The 23,110-nt window shown below is 37.2% G+C and overlaps 1 protein-coding gene across 2 annotated transcripts in view; it reads right to left on the reverse strand.

The window, feature by feature from the left end:
* The window catches only part of gabbr1b (gamma-aminobutyric acid (GABA) B receptor, 1b), a 120,361-nt gene that overhangs the window by 74,495 nt on the left and 22,756 nt on the right, over positions 1 to 23,110 (reverse strand). For both annotated transcript variants that reach the window (XM_084130073.1, XM_084130074.1), the window contains 5 exons: positions 10,813 to 10,896; positions 7,899 to 7,963; positions 7,079 to 7,217; positions 5,248 to 5,433; positions 5,134 to 5,151 (listed from right to left, as the gene is read on the reverse strand). In XM_084130073.1, coding sequence (XP_083986199.1) covers positions 5,134 to 5,151; positions 5,248 to 5,433; positions 7,079 to 7,217; positions 7,899 to 7,963; positions 10,813 to 10,896 — 492 coding nt within the window. The remainder of the gene's footprint in view (positions 1 to 5,133; positions 5,152 to 5,247; positions 5,434 to 7,078; positions 7,218 to 7,898; positions 7,964 to 10,812; positions 10,897 to 23,110) is intronic.

The raw sequence follows: 23,110 nt of genomic DNA on the forward strand, positions 1-23,110 counted from the left end.
TTAATTTTTGGGTGAACTATCCCTTTCAGCTTTAATTAATAGCCCAGAGCTTGAACAATGTGCAACATGGAACACGATAATCCAAGAGTTAAAAATTCAGTGTGGTTTACTAAGCCTGTGTGCTGTCCTGAGGGAAGCAGCTGTGACGAATGCTGCACCTTGTTGAACGTCACCCGCTAGGTGTTACAGATGTGTCATTTTCTGGAAGTTAATGTGGCAGGTGTCTTAACATATGTGACAAGTCAATAGCTGTGGTTGTTTTATTTTAGTGATATCTGCTGTTGCAGGTGCAGGAGGGTTAGCATCCTAACATGGACTAGAAAAAAACTGCAAATAGGACAGTTTTTTGACACGCTGTGCTGGAGGTGTAAACCATTTCTGCAATTCCAGGTTGTAACATTCTGCGATTGTTCCTGAATAATTTATCAACACTTTTAAATAAAACTAGACTCAGAAAATGAGGAGAGCTCCAGCTAACCCTTGTTTATTCTCTGTGGTCTGACTCTCCCACTCGACTGACTTCTCTGTTGAGAATGAGATTAGGTCTGCGGATGCAGAAACTGGTTCCAGGTTTGAGTGGGCACTGCGGAATGTCATGTAAATGCCATATGGGAAATCGATCCAGAGGGAGACCTTTTCTTGGCTACCCATGAAATTATCACACACAGAGAGATGACAAAACAGACATTCAAAGGTGCATGGAAACATACACAGGATAAATTAAAACGGACTCGAACAAGCATGGCGCTTTCATTCACACGTACACTGAAACTCTTTCATATGATGACCTTTTACATGCTGTGAGCTCCATCGATAGGTGAAGAAGAGAGAGAGAGCGAGATCACACTGGTGCTATGAGCATCCTCTATTAATTAAAATCCTCTAATGCGGCATGCTGCATGTTGAGAGTGGACCAATCACAGAGCTTCATTCTCAACACACCGATATTGAACAGCAGCATCTCTTAAAGTCCTCTCTCCGGGGGGCAGCAGTGTGCTTGTCTAATGACTAAAAGCCATAACAAACACAAAGCCTTCATTACACTCATTCTTAGCCACCTATTTCATCAAAAAATACACCTCATCATCCTGTCTCCAGGGTTGGAGCTAAACTCTGCAGGACACTGGCCCTCCAGGACCGGAGTTGTCTATCCCTGCACTAAAGCCTAATGATATCCACAGACAGAGCTTTCTGTGGATATTCTGTATTCCTTTTTAATTGACTAGACGGTGTATTCAATGCCAAAGATTTCAATACTCCCTAGTCTAATGCAGTACGTTCTTGTTTAGATCTATAAGCAGCTAATTAGCCATGCTTGTTAAAGTAAGTATTATTATTACTCCTACTTAGTTAGTTAATGGGGTTAGTGGTTTGAACGACCCCATATTACATTTACATCTATGTCCATGTGATTTCAAACTAGAAAAAGATGGGAAGTTATATAGGGCTGAATGATTGCTAGGCATTTATTTATACATTTAGGTGTTGCTAGGGTGTTGTAGTTGCTTGCTATGGTGTCATATCTACAGTATTTATATATCTACTCAGTAATTGTGGTCAGCATCATTAACATTTTGTGTCATTTGACCTCTTGGATGGATTGGCTCATTATTTGCCACTGAATTATTTCAGTCTGTGTCCAAAGCAGCCTTAAATGGGATAGTTCACCCTACAATGAAAATTAAGTCATAATTTACTCACCCTGGTGTTGTTCTAATGCCAAATGCCCTTCTTTCTTTTATGGACCACAAAAGGAGAATTTTTCTTTCTTTTAAATGTCCCGCTTACAGTCGTCCATATAATGGCAGTGAATAGCACACAGTATCGTGCTTTTTATAAAAGACACAAAAGTATCAAATGAACTCATGAGTCACGTGTCGTATATTCCAAGTGTTCCGGGGGAAAATTATTGCGTTCATATCTGTCCACTGTTATTCTGACTGTCAAGTATGCAGATAAATTTTTGGGACTTGTAGGCGTTGTATTTTGTGTTGCGCTTTTGTTAATCTTGATATCTTTTTTATATCTTCTTTATTGATATCGTTTTTCTTTTTTTTTGTGTGAGACGGAGTGAACTGCGGCGCTAACAGAGTCACGTGAACGCGCACGTTGCGTGTTCACCGAAGACCAACGGCCAAGGTCAAGATTTGTAAACCCCCAGAACACTTACATGAATATATGACAGCTGTCAAATGGGATCATTCTGTGATACTTTTGTGTCTTTTGCATGAAGCATGATGCTGGTCGCTATTCACTGCCATTATAAGGATGAGCACAAAATTCTCCTTTTGTGGTCCATAAAAGAAAGAAGGGCATACGGCATTAGAAAAACACTGGGTTGAGTAATCTATGATTTAAATGTTCATTTTAGGGTGAGCTATCCCTTTAAGTACACAACTGTAATGACACAATAGATTAGACAGTACAAATGTGATCTGTAACAGTTGAAGGTACATTTAGATCTGTATATAGCCAATGGTGTGCTGATTATCATGGATGTTAGCAGAAGCAGGTGGCATCAGAATGCATGTTATAACCTGGGAGTGTATTTCCAGCCAGGTAAAACTGTGAGAAAACACCATTTACTAAGTAGATGTAGCGCATAAATCATCTACTCTTCCCATCCCTCCTCCCAAATTGCTTTTTCTCTACCATCCTACTCTGTCTATCTCTCTTTTCCCACAGCCCCCTACTTTTGTGCCCCCTCTCCACCCCCCACCTCCCCCTCTCTCTCCATCTCATTTCCCCTCCTTCATTTTCATCCTTCTCTCCTCTCATTTCCTGCTGGCCGGCCCTCCATCACCCTCTCTCTCAGTGTGCAGACATCACTGCCATATTGGGACAGTGACACCTCCATTAATCAATTTAGCAAACACCATGGGCTGATCTGCACACAGTGTCATGCACACGTGCACATGCCAACACATCGAGGACGAGTATCTACAATTCATTCACCTCAATCTGGCCCTGTGGAAGTCAAGGTCATGCAGTCCATTGGGGAATTCGTACGCAATATAAACTAAGGTTGTGGTATGTTGGATTATGCACCACTGGATGGTAGTCCCACTTCCTTTGTGGTAATTACCGTAACTAAAAAAAATTATATATACCATATGCATGGCATAGAGGGGATCTCATTGGTGAGGACTGAATAGCAGCCTTAAAATGATGTACGGCTCGCTGTGCACTCAATACTGCCATCTTCTGACATGATTCTGGTATTGCATTACCAACATTAACTTGTCTAATGCTGCCCCCTACAGGTTATTAAGGGACTCACTAACTACTGAATGAAATACTGCCCCCTTTTGACAGGAAAGTAGAATTTCAATTTACTCTTTTATTTGATTGGGGAACTTCAAGGTACTTCAGTTCAGACTCAACAATGCCACTGATAGTATATTTCTTGAAAAAAAAAAAAAAACATGGATTGTTTTCTATTGTAAAACAGATAATGCTAATTTAAGAAGCATTATAATGATAATGCTAATTTAAGAAGCATTAAGCACAACAGAGGAAGTTTCAGTCCCCCCCCAAAAAATATATTATACAAATAATATTATAATTCAAAATAAAGAATAAAAAAAAAGAAAAGAAAAAAAAAGATGTTTACATTCCCTTATTTAAAAAAAAGTACATGTTCACATACTGTTAAAATGAGTACTTATGGAAATTATATACTTTAAAATAACGTACTTAAGTGTGAACTTAATGTAATGTTTTTTTTTACGCTTATTTGCATGTTAATTGCAATTAAATGAAAATGTATTATAGTTTAAATTTATATTAAATGCAATCAGCTGCTTTGACCCACTTAATTATGACTTGAGTATATCTTTATATATAATTTCATAATTTCTATTTTCTTTGAAATATGGTTAAAGTGTACTGCAGAATGTACCGACAAGCATTTATAGTCAACTAAAATATAATTTAATGTAATTTCTGTTGAAACTTGTACATCATGTTTTTAAATATATTTGTAATTACAGTTTTGCAATGATGAAATGCAGTTTAGTATTTAATATATCAACTTTAAATGTAACATCACATAACATACTACAGTTAAAATTATAATCAAGTACTTTACATGTGCTTTAGTTTGTTAGTCAACACATAAAACTGTATTTCTTTAAAAAGTGTACTTTTCTTCGCACAACAAAAGGTTATTAAAACATAAGAATTTAAAATGTACTTTGAAGTAAAACTTTTAATTTGACATTTAAAGGGTACATTAAATTGTACTAGTGTATTAAAGGGATAGTTCACCCAAAAATGAAAATTATACCATAATTTACTCACCCTCAAGACATCCAAGGTGTATATGACTATCTTCTTTCAGATAACTAGCTTCCGGCAGATGGCCGTACGCAGCAATTTGCGGCGGAAGAGTAAACCCTGACCTGACGCATGATGCAATGACGGACGTAGAAGCGCAGAGAATAGAGCAAAACAAAACACCGGTCTAAAACGAGAAATTTAACACAGAAACACAGCCCTATTTCCGCGAGAGGCGTCTACGCTTACGATACTCTACATCCTAAGTCATACATCGCGTCAGGGGTTACTCTTGTGGCACAAGTCAACTTGCGCAGTATGCGTAGGTTCATCTGCTGGAAGCTGGTTATTATAGCTAATAAAGTTTTAAACAAACGGATCGCTTCGCTTCAGAGGGCCTTTATTAATCCCCTGGATTAAAAACACCCCCCCCCCCCCCCCCCCCATTAACTCCCATTATAAAGTTTGGAAGAGCAAGAATATTCTAAATATAACTCTGCTTGTGTTTGTCTGAAAGTAGATAGTCATACACAGGATGGATTGAGGGTAAATCATGGGATTTATTTTTATTTTATTTTATTTTTTTAAATACACTTTTAAGATTTAAGTGATCCAATGTATATATTACTTGATTCGCCAAAAATCAGTTTGACATGATTTAAGAAATATGTTAAAGATTGCATATACAGAGATAACACTAGATATGTATCCACCCAAGGAGCAAATTTAATTTATGTGAAAGATCAGAGCAGTGCAAAAACTATTTATGAATAACCCAGTGTCCATGTCTCCTTAATAATTACAATATTGGTCTTATCATACTGTACAATGGAAAGAATACAAAATCATTCTTACCTGTATAATGTCTGTCATCTGCATTAGAAGCAAAACACAGGAAATAGAGAATAACAGAATTATAAGGTATGATTATAAAACTGATTCTGTAACTGAAAGTACATAAATACTCACAGTGGCAGACGGGTTTGGGTGAGTCCCACTTGCCCAGCTTAGTGCAATGTGTGCTGTTTCTGCCCACCAGGATGAAACCCTCCAGACAGCTGTAGTGAAGTATTGTGTCCTCCACAGCTGGACCTGGAGGGTGCACCGTCACACGGCCGTTCTCCAGAGACGTCCACACCCGCGGACACGGCAGCACTGAGGCGCAAACAGAACAGCGAAGGGTCAGTTATTCAAATGTACGCCTTTTAAGATCCTTCTGAAAAGCTTTTTCCGCAAATACTTGGTACATTTTCAATCTCCTCCACTGACCAGTTTGTATAAATATATTAAGAAGAAATGTTTCCTGATCATGTGACATTGAAGACTGGAGAAAATTCAGCTTTGCCATCGCAGTTATAAATTAACCTACCTTTAAAATATATTCAGTTGCAATTTTAAATTCTAATAATATTATATTTCACAATATTACTGTATTTCTGTATTTTCGATCAAATAAATGCAGCTTTGGTGAGTATATTACTTTAAAAAAGTTTTTAAAAATGTTACTGACGCTACTGTATCATGTAAATAGTGTACAGATGAAATACCTGGATGATTTACAGTACTCCATTTGCCAATATGTGCAATACACAACAGATAACACTTCATGGAATACTAGAATGCGATGCTGCTTGACTTAACCATCTATTTCAAGTGTGATTAATCCAATTTAAAAATGTCAAGAAGGAGGTGTGCAAAATTGCAGCTGATTTGATAAGGTTTTTTAATAACTGAAATAGACACTGAATTGATGAGGTCATGTGACAGCAATGTAGCATACTAATGTCTGAAATGCTTATCATTGTGGACTGTGTACCGTTTCAATGAATTCCTCACAATCATCCTTGCGCAAGGGAACCCCATCCTATTATTTATTTATTTTTTTAAATAGGCATTTATTAAATTTGTATGTATAAAGACCCAGTTAATACAGTAAAAATGTATATAATAAATTAGTGTAAATATTATTTGGAAAATACTGTATTTAGTCTTTATTTCATTACCTTATTACGTTTTATTTCCCTATACACTATAGTACTTTACTGTTAGATGTATTTATTTATTTAATTAAAAAAATGAATTGTTCTAGTTTAAGCTAGTTGAAGCTTATTTTTTTATTATTTACTTATACACTGCTTTTCACAGAACTTTTCCACAGACCCAAAGTCGTCTTTAGTTAATTAATTTTGGGACTTAATTTAAGAATAACAGATGTCAAAGAGAAGTTAGCTATCATTTAGATACAGTAGATAAAAATACACGTTTGACTTACTTTGGGAAAAAAAAGTGAAAGAGAGATGGAAACAAGAGAAAGTTTTCAGACTGAATCATCTGCACTGTTGACATTTTCACATTAAGTCCTGATCTAAACCAGATCTATGCGTTTCCCTGATAAACAGGTTTACTAGCGAACTGTAAAGAACCTAACACTTGTATTAATCTATCATATTTCCTAGTCTTTATACTCCTTCATTAAATTCATTTAGAGCTCATTTAGTGCATTTGCAGGTCATCATGATGTACATCTTTCCTCTTTTTTACTGAGCTTGTAAGACCTTCCAGATTTACATTTGTAGCATTAAAACACAGTCACTGACCTTAAGCAATATGTTTTAATAATTTTGTTTCTGAAGATGGATGAAATTGTCAGGTAAAGTTACTGTAACAAAATATCTCAATCAAAAAGTTAGTCAAAAGCCAAAACATTATAAATGTGGAAACTATTCATGCTTCTACTTATATGTTTTATCTAGAAACATTTTAGACCTTTGCAGAAAACAAAAGAAGGAGTTGAACATACAGCATTTGCTGCGCTGGTTCAGGTCAGTCCAAGTGCCATCAGGGAGACACTTCCTAACCTTTGGTCCCACAATCACTCTGCTCCCTCTGCAGATGTACTCGATTTCATAATCCACCGGCAACACTTGAACACTACGAATCTGCATCCAGAAAGAGATAACTCTGTTACAACAAATCTAATCACATAATCACTGTTAAAAAGTGGTTTGAACCAAATGTTCAAGTGTCAGTAACATGAATTGGGACTTTTATTAAATTTACCAAAAGTGACAGTAAAGAAAGACATTTATAATTTTCCAAAAGATTTGTATTTCAAATAAATGCTGTCCTTTTGAACTTTCTATTCATCAAAGAATCATAATATATATATGTATATATGGTTTCCACAAAAATATTAAGCAGCACAAATGTTTTTAACTTAAGAAATGTTTCTTGAGCAGCAAATTAGCATATTAGAATTATTTTTAAAGGATAATTTGACACTAGACTGGAGTAATGATGCTGAAAATTCAACTTTGCATCACAGGAAAAATATGCATTTTAAAATATATTAAAATAGAAAACACAGTTTTTAAGTTGTAAAAATATTTCACAATATTTCACTGTAATACTACTGTATTAATATAATATACTGTACTGTATTTTTGATCAAACAAATGCCCCATGGTTAGCATAAAATACTTATTTTTTTTAAATATTAAATTAATATTACCGACCCCAAAATTTTCAACAGTAGCATAAACTTGTCCATCTCTCCTCCAAACTCACACAGATGCACATATTTAAGATAATAAATTAACAATAAATTAAATACTTCACACCTGTTCCTGGGTCAGGCCCCTGTATCTGATCCCTCCATCTCTTGGCGGGCGAATGATAGCACAACCTGATGGAAAAAATATGTAGATAATCAAAGAAAATCATGTTTTGTGAAGGATGTCTGTGAAATTCTACTTATTACATTTACACTTAACACAATCTGCAATGCTCATTTTATCCATAAGATGGCAGTCTCTCCTTTCTGAACATCTAAGGTAGCTTAGAGCTAGCAGAAGCAACCAGTAGCACCTCACTGCAGTACACGAGATCCAGGGGGCGGAGTTGGATCCAGATATAAGGGGTAGGTTTAGGGGTGGGTTTAGGGATCAGGGGGTGGAGATGGGTAGGTTTAGGGGTGGGTTTAGGGATCAGGGGGTGGAGATGGGTAGGTTTAGGTATATGTAAGGTGGGTATATGTAAAAAAAACACAAAAATTTAAAACCAACTTTACAATGGTTTCACTAGCAGAGCCTATTGTAATTACTGACTACAAATATAGGCATATATATTACTAGTACTCCTCAACACAAAATTTTCTATTATATTTAAGTCATTCATGTCTCTGCGTAAATGTCTGCGTGTCCCCTGGTCTCAAGGCTCTGCTGTCAGAATTAAAGAGCGCTGTAGCTGTAGCCTGTCATTACAGCCTGGTTCACCTATAGTGTCAGCAGCTAATTACAGTCATCACAAAACCCAGTGCCCAGGGGCAAGACAGACCAGCAATGACTGTGTGCACTAGTGTGTTCACACGTGCCTGTGTGTGTATTAGTCATTTTGTGTGTAAGGGTATTTTTAGGGACAAAAACATGAGCAGCATTATCAAAATCAAATGCTTCCCATTGGCTCGCTGTTTACAGCTTTGAATAGACTGTAGAGTTATTTAAAATGGCAAGTCTACTCTGCACAACATGTATTCTGGCATTTTGTGTGACTGCACACTGTATTCAAGAAGACCACGTACACACTGCAGATGAATACGGCTTTCACTGAATGCTTAATCTCATTCTGTATATGGAACGGGTCGACTAGTCATCAATAACGCCACTTTGTTAGCTTTCATTTTTTAGCAGTGTGGTTTAACCCCTTAACTGTCACCGTCCCACTAGAAGGAAGCTTGGCGCTCTATTTATTTATTGCCTTTTTTTCGTATAACATATTTTTAGTAATCATGATGAATTAGGTAGCTACCATTTGAAAGCTTACAAACTCAAAATTCATCCTGTGAAAACCATTTTGAAATTGGACATTGCGTTACCATGGAAACGGTACTGTAAATTCTTTTAGCAGGCTCCTCCCCTAGTGGGCGGTGTCAGGTTTCATATTACAAAATTTATAGTATATTATAATATAATATAAAATATAAAATGTATATATTTTTTTCCTTCTATGAAAGTCAACTGTCGGGTTTCTGTCATTCTTCAAAATATCTTCCTTTGTGTTCAGCAGAAGAAAGAAACTGAAACAACTTGAGGGTGAGTAAATGATGACAGAATTTACATTTTTAATTGAATTATTCCTTTAAGGTACAGTAGGCTACATACAAAGTACATCTGTAGACAGAGTGGTTTATTAAAAAATGACTCGATGTTAACAAGTCTCCATCGCTAATATTAATCTGGTCAAAAAATGGTTAACATCAAAAAAGGTTAAACTGCTGGCTTCCATGTTTTTATGTTTGCCAACATGTTTTTTTTTTTTTTTTTTTACTTCCATGTTTGTTTACTAGACACAAAATATTGGCAATGGCTTTTATTAAAGGCTATTATAAATGGCAGTCAACGCTCATCTGACAGGCAATACACTGTGACAAGAGATATTCCACAGGCTCTTGTTTCTGTTCAACAGGCCATAGAACAATTATGCATGGGGGGATTATATACGTGAGGATTTATGTACTTATTATAGCTGTCAGACATCTAATAGTGTTGATATTGTGTTTCATTAGTCCTTCAGCTAGGGCAAAGTAGACTAGCTAAGTTTGTAATATCTGAGATAGGAAGGAAGCAATTAGAGCTGGATGGAGAAGACGTGAGAAAAAATTCAATTCTAGATGCTGACTGATGTGACCAGTGAATAAGACCATTTTACACACCCGGAAAATCATAGCAAACAGAAACAATTAAACAAATAGATGCACACAAAAACTGACACACAAATCCCTTGAAATGCTCTCTCCCTCACACATTCACACATGTTGGGTTTTTGTGCTGTACAAACTTTACATTCTACCATAACCCTACACCTAAACCTTACAGAAGACGTTGTTTTTAAAAAAAAAAAAAAAAAAAAAAAAAAAATATATATATATATATATATATATATATATATATATATATATATATAATTTATTATGATTTATAAGCTGTTTTCTTCATGGGAACCAAAATTATGTCCCCACAACTTAAAAAGAAAAAAAAGAAAAGAAAAAAAACTAATAAAAATGACAAAGCAAACAAAATTAACAAAATCTAATTCCAATTTAAAATAAAACTAAAATAACCGGTTTCATTCAATAAAAATACTGGAAACACTGCTCTGAAATGTATGAAATTAGAAGTCATACTGAGTGCTGAATCTATTGTGAATCAATAGTGAAATTATGTTTCTGAACTTTGCAGTTTGTGAATGAAAGAAAAACTTTTATTTGATGTGATACATCCACGCCACTAGGTGTCAGTATAAATCCAAGACAACCATATCGGCCAGTACAAAACAAACACCATAGTACTGAGTGCACCTTTAAACACAAATAGTATTGTTTAGTTTTTTTCTTTAGTATATAATTTGTACTGAATTACAGTTCCCATCCTTATAAATAAAGTTTAAAAAACACAAATTACAACTGAAAACAGGAAATTGAAAAGTTACACAAATTCCTATGTAAGAAAAAAAAAAGAGCAAACACATCTCCATTACCTGTGGTCGAATTACGTGAGGCTATGGTGAGCGAGAAAGACCCAAAGAGAAACGAAAGAACAAACGCGAGGGCCATTCTTCCACCTGCAGAACAAGAGAAACAGAGAGTCGATGCATTATCAGAAGAGGAACGGGTGAGTGTGAAAACCCTTAGAGAGTGATGGAGAGTGATTGTCTAAGGGTGTGAGATGAGTGTGAGAGAGGCCCCTAAAGGACGAGAGGAAAGGAGGAAGTACAGTAGAGTAGGGAAGAGACAGGAAAGTGGTGGAGGTTGAGAGGAGGAGGCATGGGGCGAGGAGAGAAGCAGAAGGGTAGCGAAGAAACGGCACTTGCGGACAGACGGATCTGAACAGCTGATCTCCTCTTCTAGATTCACAGTTAGTCTACCACGACCAACCAAATGAGTCACTCGCGGCAGGGTGCCTTCCCTTACTCAGCCTACAGATCTGCTTAATATCTGCATCAAGGTGCAATAACTGCCCAGCCATCCCCCATCAATATTCCCTTTCCGCCTAGCTGCTTTCTGACTCAGACGCGCCGACAAGCGCCACTGTTGGTGTACATGGGGGTGGACAAGATGAATGATAGCTGTTGTTTCAGTCAATGGCTATTGTGTATTTATTGGTGTTGTTTTTGACATCAAGGGTCCCATTTTGTTAGTAGCAGCATATGCATAGCAATTGAGATTCATATGCAGTAGACATTGCATTGAATTTGACTGGCTGAGCAGCATTCCTAAAATGATAACATAGTAACAATGATAACAGCACTGTACATTAGTGAAGGGGATTTTTCAGAGATTTTTTCTGCAGAATGCACTTATGGCAGGAGATGATGACAAGTGACTGTTTTTATAAGTGAATCACTGATTCATTGCCTTAACCAATTAATTCAACAACACTAATTAATTGAGAAATGAAACAAGTGACCGTATATGCACAAGTTATTGAACGAATGACTCATCTGATTCATTCCACAACACTTCTTTGGAATACAGATACATTCCACCAATTCTTTCAGGGATGAAACAAGGTGCTGTTTTTAAGAATGAGACATTGAATCATTTACTCGGCCAATTCATTCAAGGTATGAAAGAAGTGACTGTCTTTATGAGTGAGTGCTTGAATAATTGACTCAACCAATTCATTCAACAACACTGATGTAGGAACAAATCAAGTGACTGTCTTTATGAGTAAGATATTTAATGGCTGACTCAATTGACTTATTTAAGAACACTAACTCATTCAGGAATGAAAAGGTGACTGTATTTATGAGTGAGTCAATGAATCTTTAACTTAATCGATTAAAAACACTGATTCATTCAGAAACAAAACAATTGAGTGTCTCAATTTAAGAGTATCTTTAAATCACTTCCATCGAGAAGCATCCAACTGTGCATTAATCTTACAATTTGACTTAAAGGGGCTATATGTGTAATTCAGAAACCATTGTTATTAGCGAAACCAGTGGCCGTTAAGTGAACTGCAGCAAGCAACTTATTGCTTGTGCTCGCACTCATGCACACATTCCATAGTGAGGCGAGCGAGCCGTAATATACAAGAGACTGAAAGTCATTCAAGGCCATGAAATAATCACGACAAAGTTCCTTTTCGTTATTTGCTTAGAAGTTAAAAAAAGTTGGAAATATCTTTGCTGCTATATACTAATAACGAATATCGTGATGCCATCCATGCTGATGAGAGCGACTTTTAGACGAATAGGCTATGTAAATATGCGCTCGCTTTACTCTCAATAATAAAATAAATACACAACAAAAATAACAGCAGTTATGAAAGCATCTGACCATAGCGATGCGTTTGCACCAGCTCTGCAATTAACTGGCATCATGTCGAAAGATGAGGTAATTAAAATTACATTGTTATGATTATAAATTATATTTGAGACTAGACCATACAGTATAGATCTGGCTATGTGAGACTATAGTTTGAATTAATCCCTTTTCTTTGTATCACACATTACAGTACAGAATGGCTCTTTTGTTATCCTAAACATTGTATAAGCATTCATTAATGTGTCATTGTAATAGACCTAATCATTACAGATTAACTTTGTTTATGTCAATGTTACCGTGAAATAGCAAAAGTTTTTATTTTATTTTATTTTGTGTTGGAGTCTGTGTTGTGCTGTGCATTTGTTAGTGGACTCCGTCTGGAATAGAATGGAAGGCTCTCAGGAGCACGGGTAAACATCACATCATTTTGATTTTCCCAGCAAAAACGTCCTTCACATTAAAATCACTGTACATGGTTTCATAGACAGCCTAGGAAGGTCTCGTTTTTTTAAAGTTTCATCATAAGCTGTTTACACATTGGCAATAAAAATAAAAAAGATTAATAGATGTAATTTATTTCATGTAGCCCTTTTAAACCATGTATTATGTTGCAGCTCCTAACAACGTTACTGTCCAAATGGCAAGTAAAGCCAATCACTAAAGCCAATTTCTACTTGCATTTGGAGCTTGGCGAGTGCTTATTTTGAACCTTGTTGACAACATCGAAGTAAATGGGAACATTGAAAGGAAGATGTATACTGTAATAGCAGGGTATGTTCATCAGTCCCTATAATGAGTGTGGAATTGCAGGGAAGCAAAAGAAAAATATGCTTCAAAGAACTGAAAAACCACAGAGAGACAAATCTGGGACATAGAGCACGTAAACCAACAGCTTCGTACGCGGAACTGGGGCCAATGCACACACACGCTCACATTCACTCACACACAATCTGATTAGACAGCCAACAATCAACCAGGACTAATCTACATAAATTAATTTCACCCAAATGATATGCTAATTTAAAATACAGGTAGCAAAGCAGGAAGTCTCAACTCCACCAGACTGATTTACACTTCCTGCGCTGTAATCACAATGGAAGCAATTTCTAGAGATTATTCACGGCTTCAAACTGTTCTCAAAGGAGTATGAACGAGTATATGAGCCATAACACATTTCATCCCACACTATAAAAGCAGACAAGGTTTTCCGCCGTGGGAGAGCAGTGTGCTGTAAAGGCGGTCTTTGCATGAAAGGCAGGTTAGGATTAATTTTAGCTGAAGAAGAAAGATTTTCATGAATGCAATGAACATATGGAACTGCCGTACAGCCTTGACAGGAAAAAAGAGAACGAAAGGGAGAAATAGACAGAAGCTAGCATGCTGCCTTGCTGTCTACTGCCTACATTGGCAGCTGTCTTCTAAGGGGCTGTGCACACAGGACATGTTCTTGCGTTCTGTCTACGCTAATTGTTGGTCTGTGGTAAATATGGACTAGACAAACATCTTTGTTCGTTACGGAACGTCTCACACCACAAGTGTGTTGTTCTTACGATTCTATGCCATGTTAAAAATAGTTTATGATATGCAGTGCAGTAAATCAATGTCAGTTTTAAAGTCGCCGTGAACCGGAAGTTGCAAACGACTTTTCTCCAGTGTTGTGACATATTTCCAAGTGAAACGGAATATTGAACAGAGGGCAGGGTTTTACTTTAGCGCTCCTCCTATCCATCTCTGCTCATAGCAAACTAACAGTTTGAGGGAAGTGGTTAAGCGTTTTCAACCCAAGCCGTCAAACTGACGTCATCAGAAAAGGAAAGCCATTCCAGACCGGAAGTAACTTTTCAGATTTTGATTAAAGATTACCACGGCAAACAATTTTTTTCTGTGTATTAACTTGCACAGATTAATTAGACTAGTAAAATGCGCTAACAAAGTAAATAGGGTCAATTCTGATTTCATGTCGACTTTAAAAGGGCTTCTCGGATGAACCTGAGGACACATTTACATATGTACAAGAATATTGAGTGTTAAAGGTAGTTGCATGCATGTCCATAAGCTTTTTGTAATTAACATCAATATGTTACAATTTAAACAAATGTAAATGAAAATTTCTTCTGCACAACACTTCCCCCCCATAGTTTTATTTTATGGTCCTGCAGTCTTTCAAATTATATGAGCTCATTAAAGCAGCACATATAATAATTAGCAAAATGCCATGACAACAAATTTCCAAAAGTATTTAATGTCAAGCAGGCTACCCATTAGCAAAGGTGTAAAGGAGTTAATGCCGCTATAAACGTGCCTTCTGTTCAATTCTGTTACGGTCCATCAAGCTGTTTTTTATGCTAGGATGTGTCCTGTGTGAATGCCTGTGAAGGAATCATCATAATAGAAATGTAGCCACATAAGAGACTGATTTAGAATGCTAAATAAACACTGTGCAACACAAGCACTACATAGTGCTCCTCACATGAAGCACACAAGAGTTGTGTCCCAAATGACATACTATGCATATACACTTATACTATGCACTATACTCAACCATCAAGTGTATGAGGTTATAAAGATTATACTGTCATCTAGCAGTGGAGTCTGATAGCCCTTCTCTATTGTCTATGTAAGTAAAGCTGAGAGTGTATGAGGTAAAGACAGTAGAGTGTATGAGGTGCCCAACATTCCACCGTTTTTTGGATCAATAAAGTGCATCATCCGGGTATTAAAAGTGCACTTTTTCTTGTTTAAATTTTCAGGGTGAGCACACTACTCACACTGCTTATACTACAAAAATGGCTTAGAATAGTGCATAAGTACGCAAATTGGGCCGCACATAAGATGTTTGACACGGCTGATTCCAAAAGATTTTGGTGTTACAGTAGCATGTTGCTAAGCTAACTAGGTGATACTGTAATAATCATAAAAAGCACATACATTTTATTTAACTTTTTTTTTTTATCAAAACTTTGCCATTCTGAATTAAATAAGTATATTTCATACTTTTTACTCCACTGCATTTCATAAAACATCATTCCTAGTTATTTTGAACTGAAGAAATCATCACTCACTCCAAGACGAGATGGCGTTTAATTTGTGAACAAGCTGATTTTTTTCAATTAATCTGTTTAATCGGTTGGCAAATTGAACTGAACGATTCATTCGTGAATTGGACCGATCTGATTGGATCTGCAATCAGCAACTTACTGATTCAAATGATCCGGTCTCCACTTAACAATTCACAGAGTTCACAAGTAAAAAAAAAAAAAGCAAGTTACGAATTTTAGGATTTATCATTTTTAAATGAAAATCAAATTTAGGTCGACTGTCAGTGACAGTGTGAACTAAATCTGCTGTAAAAGGGTGAGCTGTTTAAGCCCCATTGTATGAAATGGCTGAATGTGGACATGTCCACATTTGTGTATCACCACAGATCAATACAAGCGTCTGCCTTATCTTCTACTTGACAATTCATAATAATTGATAATTATGTCAGACTTAGGGGCTCATATGGACATCATCACAAGTGGTTATAAGAATTACACAAATCAACACAATATAACATTTTGCCATGATGAAAAATTAAAGGTTTCTTACAACGGACTCAAGGATGATACATGTTTTCGAAGCGTTTGTGTTCAAAGGTTTTTAATTTTTCTTGAAGGAAGTAAAACAGGACTTTATATCAGAGGAGAACATTACAAAATTGGGATTACAGTGAATGTTTCTGGCTTTGTGAAGATGAAATTTACACAGAAGACAAAGTAATAATACAGTATTATCAAGATTAACATCCTTAGAGCGAAAGTCAGAATTATAATTTTTTTTATAAATGATGTAATTTGTGTCTATAGGCATGTGCGTTCTGCTCAAGTGCACTGTAGTAAAATAATGCGTATGTAGTCTTTCTTTACAAAGTGACATCGTCAACTACTTGGCATGCATAATACAGCGTTATTAGTTGTTTTCGCGGATCCGTGTGAACGGGGATCGTTTTGCTAATGTTGTCATCTGTACAAAGAAAAACGTTTAAGTTTTTAGCACATCGTTGTCGTGTAAACGTACCCCAAGCTGTAAGCTCTATCTGTGTGTCTAGTACTGTATATTATTACTCACTCACACACACACACACACACACACATTTTGAGCACTAGGATGGAGTATATTGCTAAATAAATAACCAATTAACCAGTACTTTTTGCCTTTAAGACCTTAAGTACATTAAATAATCAAGTACTTTTTTATTTTTACTCAAGTAAAATGGAAAAGGAGTACTTAATACATAATACTTTTACTGGAGTATTATTTTATTAGGGTATCTGAACTTTTACTCAAGCACTTGATTTGTATACTTCATCCACCACTGCTTAAAATGTTGTCTAGGTAGACAGCTTGCTAGGTTTTGGAACCGCTATTGTCAGAGTAAGGCTCTGATGCTAGGTATAGTAAAGAGGAGATTGTGACTGCTGCTTTGTTATGTGAAAATTAAGCTAATGAAATGCTCTTGATGCAGTGCAGGGTGAATGCACACACACATACACACACAATCTGACAGTGGCATGAAGACAGGGCTCCACCTGAGGCGTAAAACTGACCTCTTGGTAGCAAGCTCTCTTGTCTTTCTCTCTCCTTCTCTCTCTAACATGTTCTCTCTCTGGCTTGCTTTTTTCCAGGCAACAATTGTTTTCTTTATTGTATCCTTCCAAAACCATTGCTGTCTTTCTCTTTCCTCCCTATTCCGTCTTCTTTTATCTCTCTACAAAGCAATTATGCTCAATCTTTCTCCCCTCCATCTTTCTAACTGGCTTGTCTCATGAAAACAACATTTCACTCAAATGGTTTCTCACACCATATAGGCTACTCATTATACGCAGTCTGATTGCAATACGCAGCGCTGAAATCGCCACCATAATCTCTGCATATTTTTGATTTACGCCACCATGATTGAAACACCTAAATATTCAAGATTGGGTTCAGTCAAAATTACCATTTTAAGAATCGGTCAATGAAAAACATACCATTGCCCACTACTCCGAAAACTGAGGTGAAAACGTCCCCTGCAGTGTTTATGTTGGATACAGCCCTGGCACACACACATTTAAGCACATTCACTTGGTAAATGACAGGTGACAATCTCTGTATGGACAGTGAAAGCAAAGCACGTTTCTTTTTGACTGGAAACCAAAGCTGAAAACTGCCTAATTCTGTTGCCAGGCAACCATTCATATACCCTCCTTCCGTTTGCTCTTTGACTGCTGTCAGACTTTCTTGATGTTGTAACCCCCGGTGACACGCTGTCTTCACCAAGCCTCTGTAAACGAACCCTCTTACCCATCTGACTGCAGAGGTGATGAGTGAACTCGATGGTTTCACTGCAGTGTCTTATCAGCACCTAATCTAGCGTGAATGTGTGGATTAGCAGTTTGCACCAGGGCAGCTAATATTACCCAGCATAGAAATAGCATAAGCATGTAAATTAACATGGAACGAGGACCTAAAATGAGCAGGGTTTACAGTGTAATTTAACCTTTTGGGGGTACAATAGCTTATCACTTGGGAAGCACCCATAAAAGAACAACTTTGTACCTTATATACTGCTAAAATGAGCATAGCAGTACCTAACTGTAGTACTATTACTATGAGCGTTTTTATAATGTGCAAAGATGTGCCTTTAATAGTACTGCCCTAGTGAATAGTACTGCACTCCTAAAGGTATTTTTTTGCATTCTGCAATGGACATTCTAATTAGTCAGTTATGATTGGATTTGAATTTTGAATTTGAATTTATTTATTTTTAAAGGGACAATGCACATTAATCAACATGAGCACTCAAGTCCATCATGTAAATGTGCCAGATTTAGCCATACAGGCTATTTTTCATCTGTAGTCCCTGGCAGGTTGATGGCAAAAATCCATAAAACATATAAAAACACATTCCAACAAGCATAACCATAATCAAGGAATATTAATACAAACACAGAATGACTTTAGATATAAGGAGACAAACACAAGGCACTTGCTCTAACTAGCTGGATTAATGTGTTTTTTAGTATTTTTAGCAAATTGCTATGTGGTTACTAAGGGGTTTTAGCTGGTTTCTTGAACATTTTGGGTGATTGGTGGTTGCTTAGTGGTCCAAGTTAAAAGACCCCACCTTAAACCCGGAGTATACTATATTTCCTTTGTTTGTGTTCCACTTTGGCTAGCCGACAGTCCGCGTGACAAAATTTTCATCATCAGCACAGTCTACTGATCTCCCTAAACGGAGAACAAAGGTGATTTTTACCAAGTACAACATGTCCCTAGATCAACATCTTTGTTGATCCTGGAAAAACATTCCAATCAACCAATCAGATATGAGGGATGTCAAGTTTAGGCTTACAACCAGGGTTAGGTGCTTCTACACCATTCTTATTCACCTATCATTTCCTTTTGATTTTAGGGATAACTTATGGGTAGTGTTATGTTTAGGCATAAGGATAGGGTTAGGACTAAATTTTCGGACCGGAATGTTGTTCCAGGATCTTACTTGGCAAAATCACGGTGACCGTTCACAAACAGTCTGCATACAGCGAGTGAATTCAGTGCTTGAAAACAAAGGTCTACTAGTGTAGAGTAGAGTATACTCTGAAAGGCTTATGTGCTCAACCATGAGAGAGTGCACCTGGTCCTTTAGGTCTCTATGATATTTTGATATCTACATAACTTGCTGAAAAAGGCTGGTTTGTTTTTGTTTGCAGGTCCCGAAAAATAATAGCAGAAAATAGCAGAAAAGTGCCCATAACCCCTCGGAAATCAGCCAACAGACTAGCCTGACCCGGCTGGGAGACCAGCAAACCAGGTTTGGCTGATTTAAGATGTTTGTTTTTGTTATGGTTTGGGTCTTTTCATCAATGTAAGTGTAATTGGTCCTACTCACACAGCTTTGAGTCGGATTCGAACGAGCATCAACTGACATGGAGGCGGGAGGCTAACAACTATGCTAAAGATTGGAGCCTCTAGCCTCATTTGCTTGAGGTCAGGGGAGAGAGATTTACGTGCACAGCTCTAACAAGCTGGCTTCTGTTACACTCACCCCCCCTAGACCTCACTCCTATCCGGGTCACGGGCACCAATGCAAATTATGAATTTCTCCTAGCTAATAAAGGCCCACAGCTGATTTGATTGGTCAACTCAATCACACAGTCACCTTTCAAGAAAAGGTCAGACTTGATGGATTCAGTTCAGAGTTCAGAAATATCATGGAGGCATCTGATCACGACAAACAATGCTATCTATCAGGATGTGCTACCCACACTACAACGACATTAAGGTTAGGGTAAGAGGTTAGTATTTGTTATAGCATTATAGGCAATCAGCACTGTGATTGGCATGACCAATGGAATCTTTAAAATCGTCTGTGGGCGAGGAGAACATTTTTTTTCACCCATGACCAATAGTAATTATGATTACTACCTTAGAATGCACCACTTATACTTTCTAGAGTCCAAAGGTCTCCAATAAAACAAATAGGGGGCCATCAATTGCCCCTCTTGGAGACGACCCCTTTGGAAAAGGATATTAGGATATTAGTTACTGTAATTTGCGACAATTGCTCCCCAGTGTTGCTACCGCACACTCTACTGTCACTTCCTGTGAAATGCACACTGAATGATGAAAAACCATCACTGACCTCCTCGACATCGACCTGTCTGCTAACTGATAAGGGCGATGAATGCCTGACAACCTGACTGATGTAAATCTGGGTGGGAGGATCACAGACTATTAGACAGTAAGTGTGTGCACATCTCTTAACAAAGGACACACATTCTCCAAGGGAATTCTGCTATGCATAGTCATTTTCATTTAGTAAAAATCAAATGGAAGGTGTCCGAAGTGAGGTAAACTCTTTATTCTACCATGACACATCTCGGCGTAAGCCAACTTCCTCCTCTGTTAATACGCCTAAATCTGCAGGATTCAAAAGGAAGTTCAAAGATGTCAATTCTAATTCCTCCAAAATCACAGGAGATGTCTGAGTTTGGAAGCTCGGCTGGTGGAGTACGTGACCAGACGTTGAGGGATGTAATTCAAGCTGGCAGAACGTGAAGCCAATAATCCACAGCACATAACACAGTCAATAATTATGGGGTGAGAGAGAAGCTTTGCTGCTGTATTCATCCGCCCTGGACTCTCCATCTTGGACCTGGATCTATAGCACATGCGCAAATAGACTGTGATGACCTCACAACTTCACTATAATCACACAAAAACAAATGCACTGGTAAATACTCATTAAAAATACCTAAATAAGATTTAACTAAACAGAGACATGCCATACTGAATGTGCCTGCTGAAAAGACCAGCATAATACAACACCAGTGAATGTTAGGTATCAGATGCTGGTCCCCAGCATGGGTTGCTAGCATAGGCGTAATTTGCGGGTGGGACGGGTGGGACATGTCCCCACCACTTTTGAAACATCTCGTGGCACGAATGTTACAATACAAATAAATAAAACATCTCCAGTTAACTAGCAGAGCATTAATTTAGTTAAATAACATTAATTTATGTTAAATAAGAGGCGATCTAGCGCTGAAATGTGTTGTTTTTTAAATCAAGTGATCAAAGTGCTCGTTGCCGCTGCAATCAGTGGCGCGGATTAGGGTTGCGCGATATGCTCCATTTTCATATCGTCCTATCGTCAGCCTGTGAGATCGGCGATACACGATATTATCGTGAGGGGGCGGGGCTTACTTATTTGATTATTAACTTGCTTATTTACTCATCTATTTGCTTGTTTTATTACTTCGTTTTAAATGAGAATCTTTTTTCTATTTTGCTAGCAAAGGTGGAGTGTTTATTAATAGGCTAAATCAGGTTATTTCCTGGTATAGTGAGGTAAAAAAGATCCTAATCATTCTTGTATCTGACTCGGAGTATTTCAACATGTCAGCGGGAAATTTACGAACACACATTATCCTCTCATGCCTTTACAGATCTGCAGCATTTTGACTGTTTGACGAGATGTGAACACGTTTTAATTTCTTGATTCAAGAAAGAGTCGGAGTCTGCGATATATGTCCTCCTACCAGTGCTCTCTCTGTCTGGATGCACTTCATGCGCACCGCACTTCAATAACGCAGGTGTTTTAAATGCCAGGAGAAATCAGAGGCAAAAATCTAAAAGTCGATCGGTTATACGCCGACTTAAACTTATGACTTGACTCTGATAAAGGAAAACCGGTTAATCCGTTTACATGACCACATGCATTGTCAGTTTATTCGGCATAATCGAGTTAATAACGTGCATGTAAACGCGCTCAATCCCTGAAAACGAAAGCAGAAACGGACTGAGCTTTCGCTGCATTAACAGCACGTTCTCTCAGAGTCGACGGTGGATAACGGTAGGCTACAGCAACTATCTTAATTTACTGGCTGAATATTTCTCTTGTGGACTTACATTATTGACAGCGAAAAAATTAGAAGAATATTTCTTGTTAAACAAGTTTGAAGTTGCTTGTGATTTTCACAGATGGCAGAGTTTCACAGATGCTTCGTGAACTAAATACTTTATTAGGCCTAGGCGGCCTATATCATTTTATTGATATTATTATTATAATTAATATTTTGTAATTGTATTGTTTTTAGTGTTATTCGTGTCATTAAATATTTTGTTAATGTGCTATGGAAACAAAATACTGACGAACAACGATGCCGCGTCTTCATCTAGGCTCTGTATAAAAATTATGCGTCTGTTAAAGCACTCTTGACAATTTGTGAATGGATCACCTTGCAATGAAATTTCGTTGTGGGATGTAGTTTTTGTTTTGTCTGTTTTAAAAACATTTTCTTTGAGGAGTCCTCATACGCGCGTGATATGGCGCAAGTGTGGTTATGTGGTGATGTCGTTATGAATTTAGGCAAGGCAAATATAATTGTAGTTCCTAATTAATTTAATAACTATACTAGCTTCATAATAATAATAATAATAATAATAATGATTTAATACATTAATGGAAAAACGAGCCAATTATCGTATTGATATCGGCAAAGGCATCTGCCATCGGCGATATCTCTGTCTATCGTCGATACACGATACTATCGTCTATCGGCACAACCCTAGCGCGGATACTGTGTTCTCTTGTGGCTCGCGCACAGTCTTCACTCGGACGCACGCTTCAATCCGTTGTGGAGACTCTCTATTCGTTCCGGTGAAATTACAAAACAAAATGCACACAAACGTGTCCCTGCCTGATATACAACCACTGATAAACATAATAGGTTTGGATGAGAAAAAAAAAACCCTATACGAGTGCGGATTAGAACCCAGAACCTCTGACACACTTGGCAAAAGTTCTGCCACTTGACCATTTAAATACAGGCTTAAAATAGTCAGATCTATGTATTTATTCACGTGAAAATTCTCACCACTAACAACATATATTAGACCTCATTAAACGACGAATTAATCCCAATGTACTATTTAAATCGATTGCTGGACATCGTAATGTTATTGTACATACATCTGATTTAT

This window comes from Abramis brama, assembly GCF_963993115.1.
Source record: "Abramis brama genome assembly, chromosome: 12".
NCBI classification, from domain to species: Eukaryota; Metazoa; Chordata; class Actinopteri; order Cypriniformes; family Leuciscidae; genus Abramis; species Abramis brama.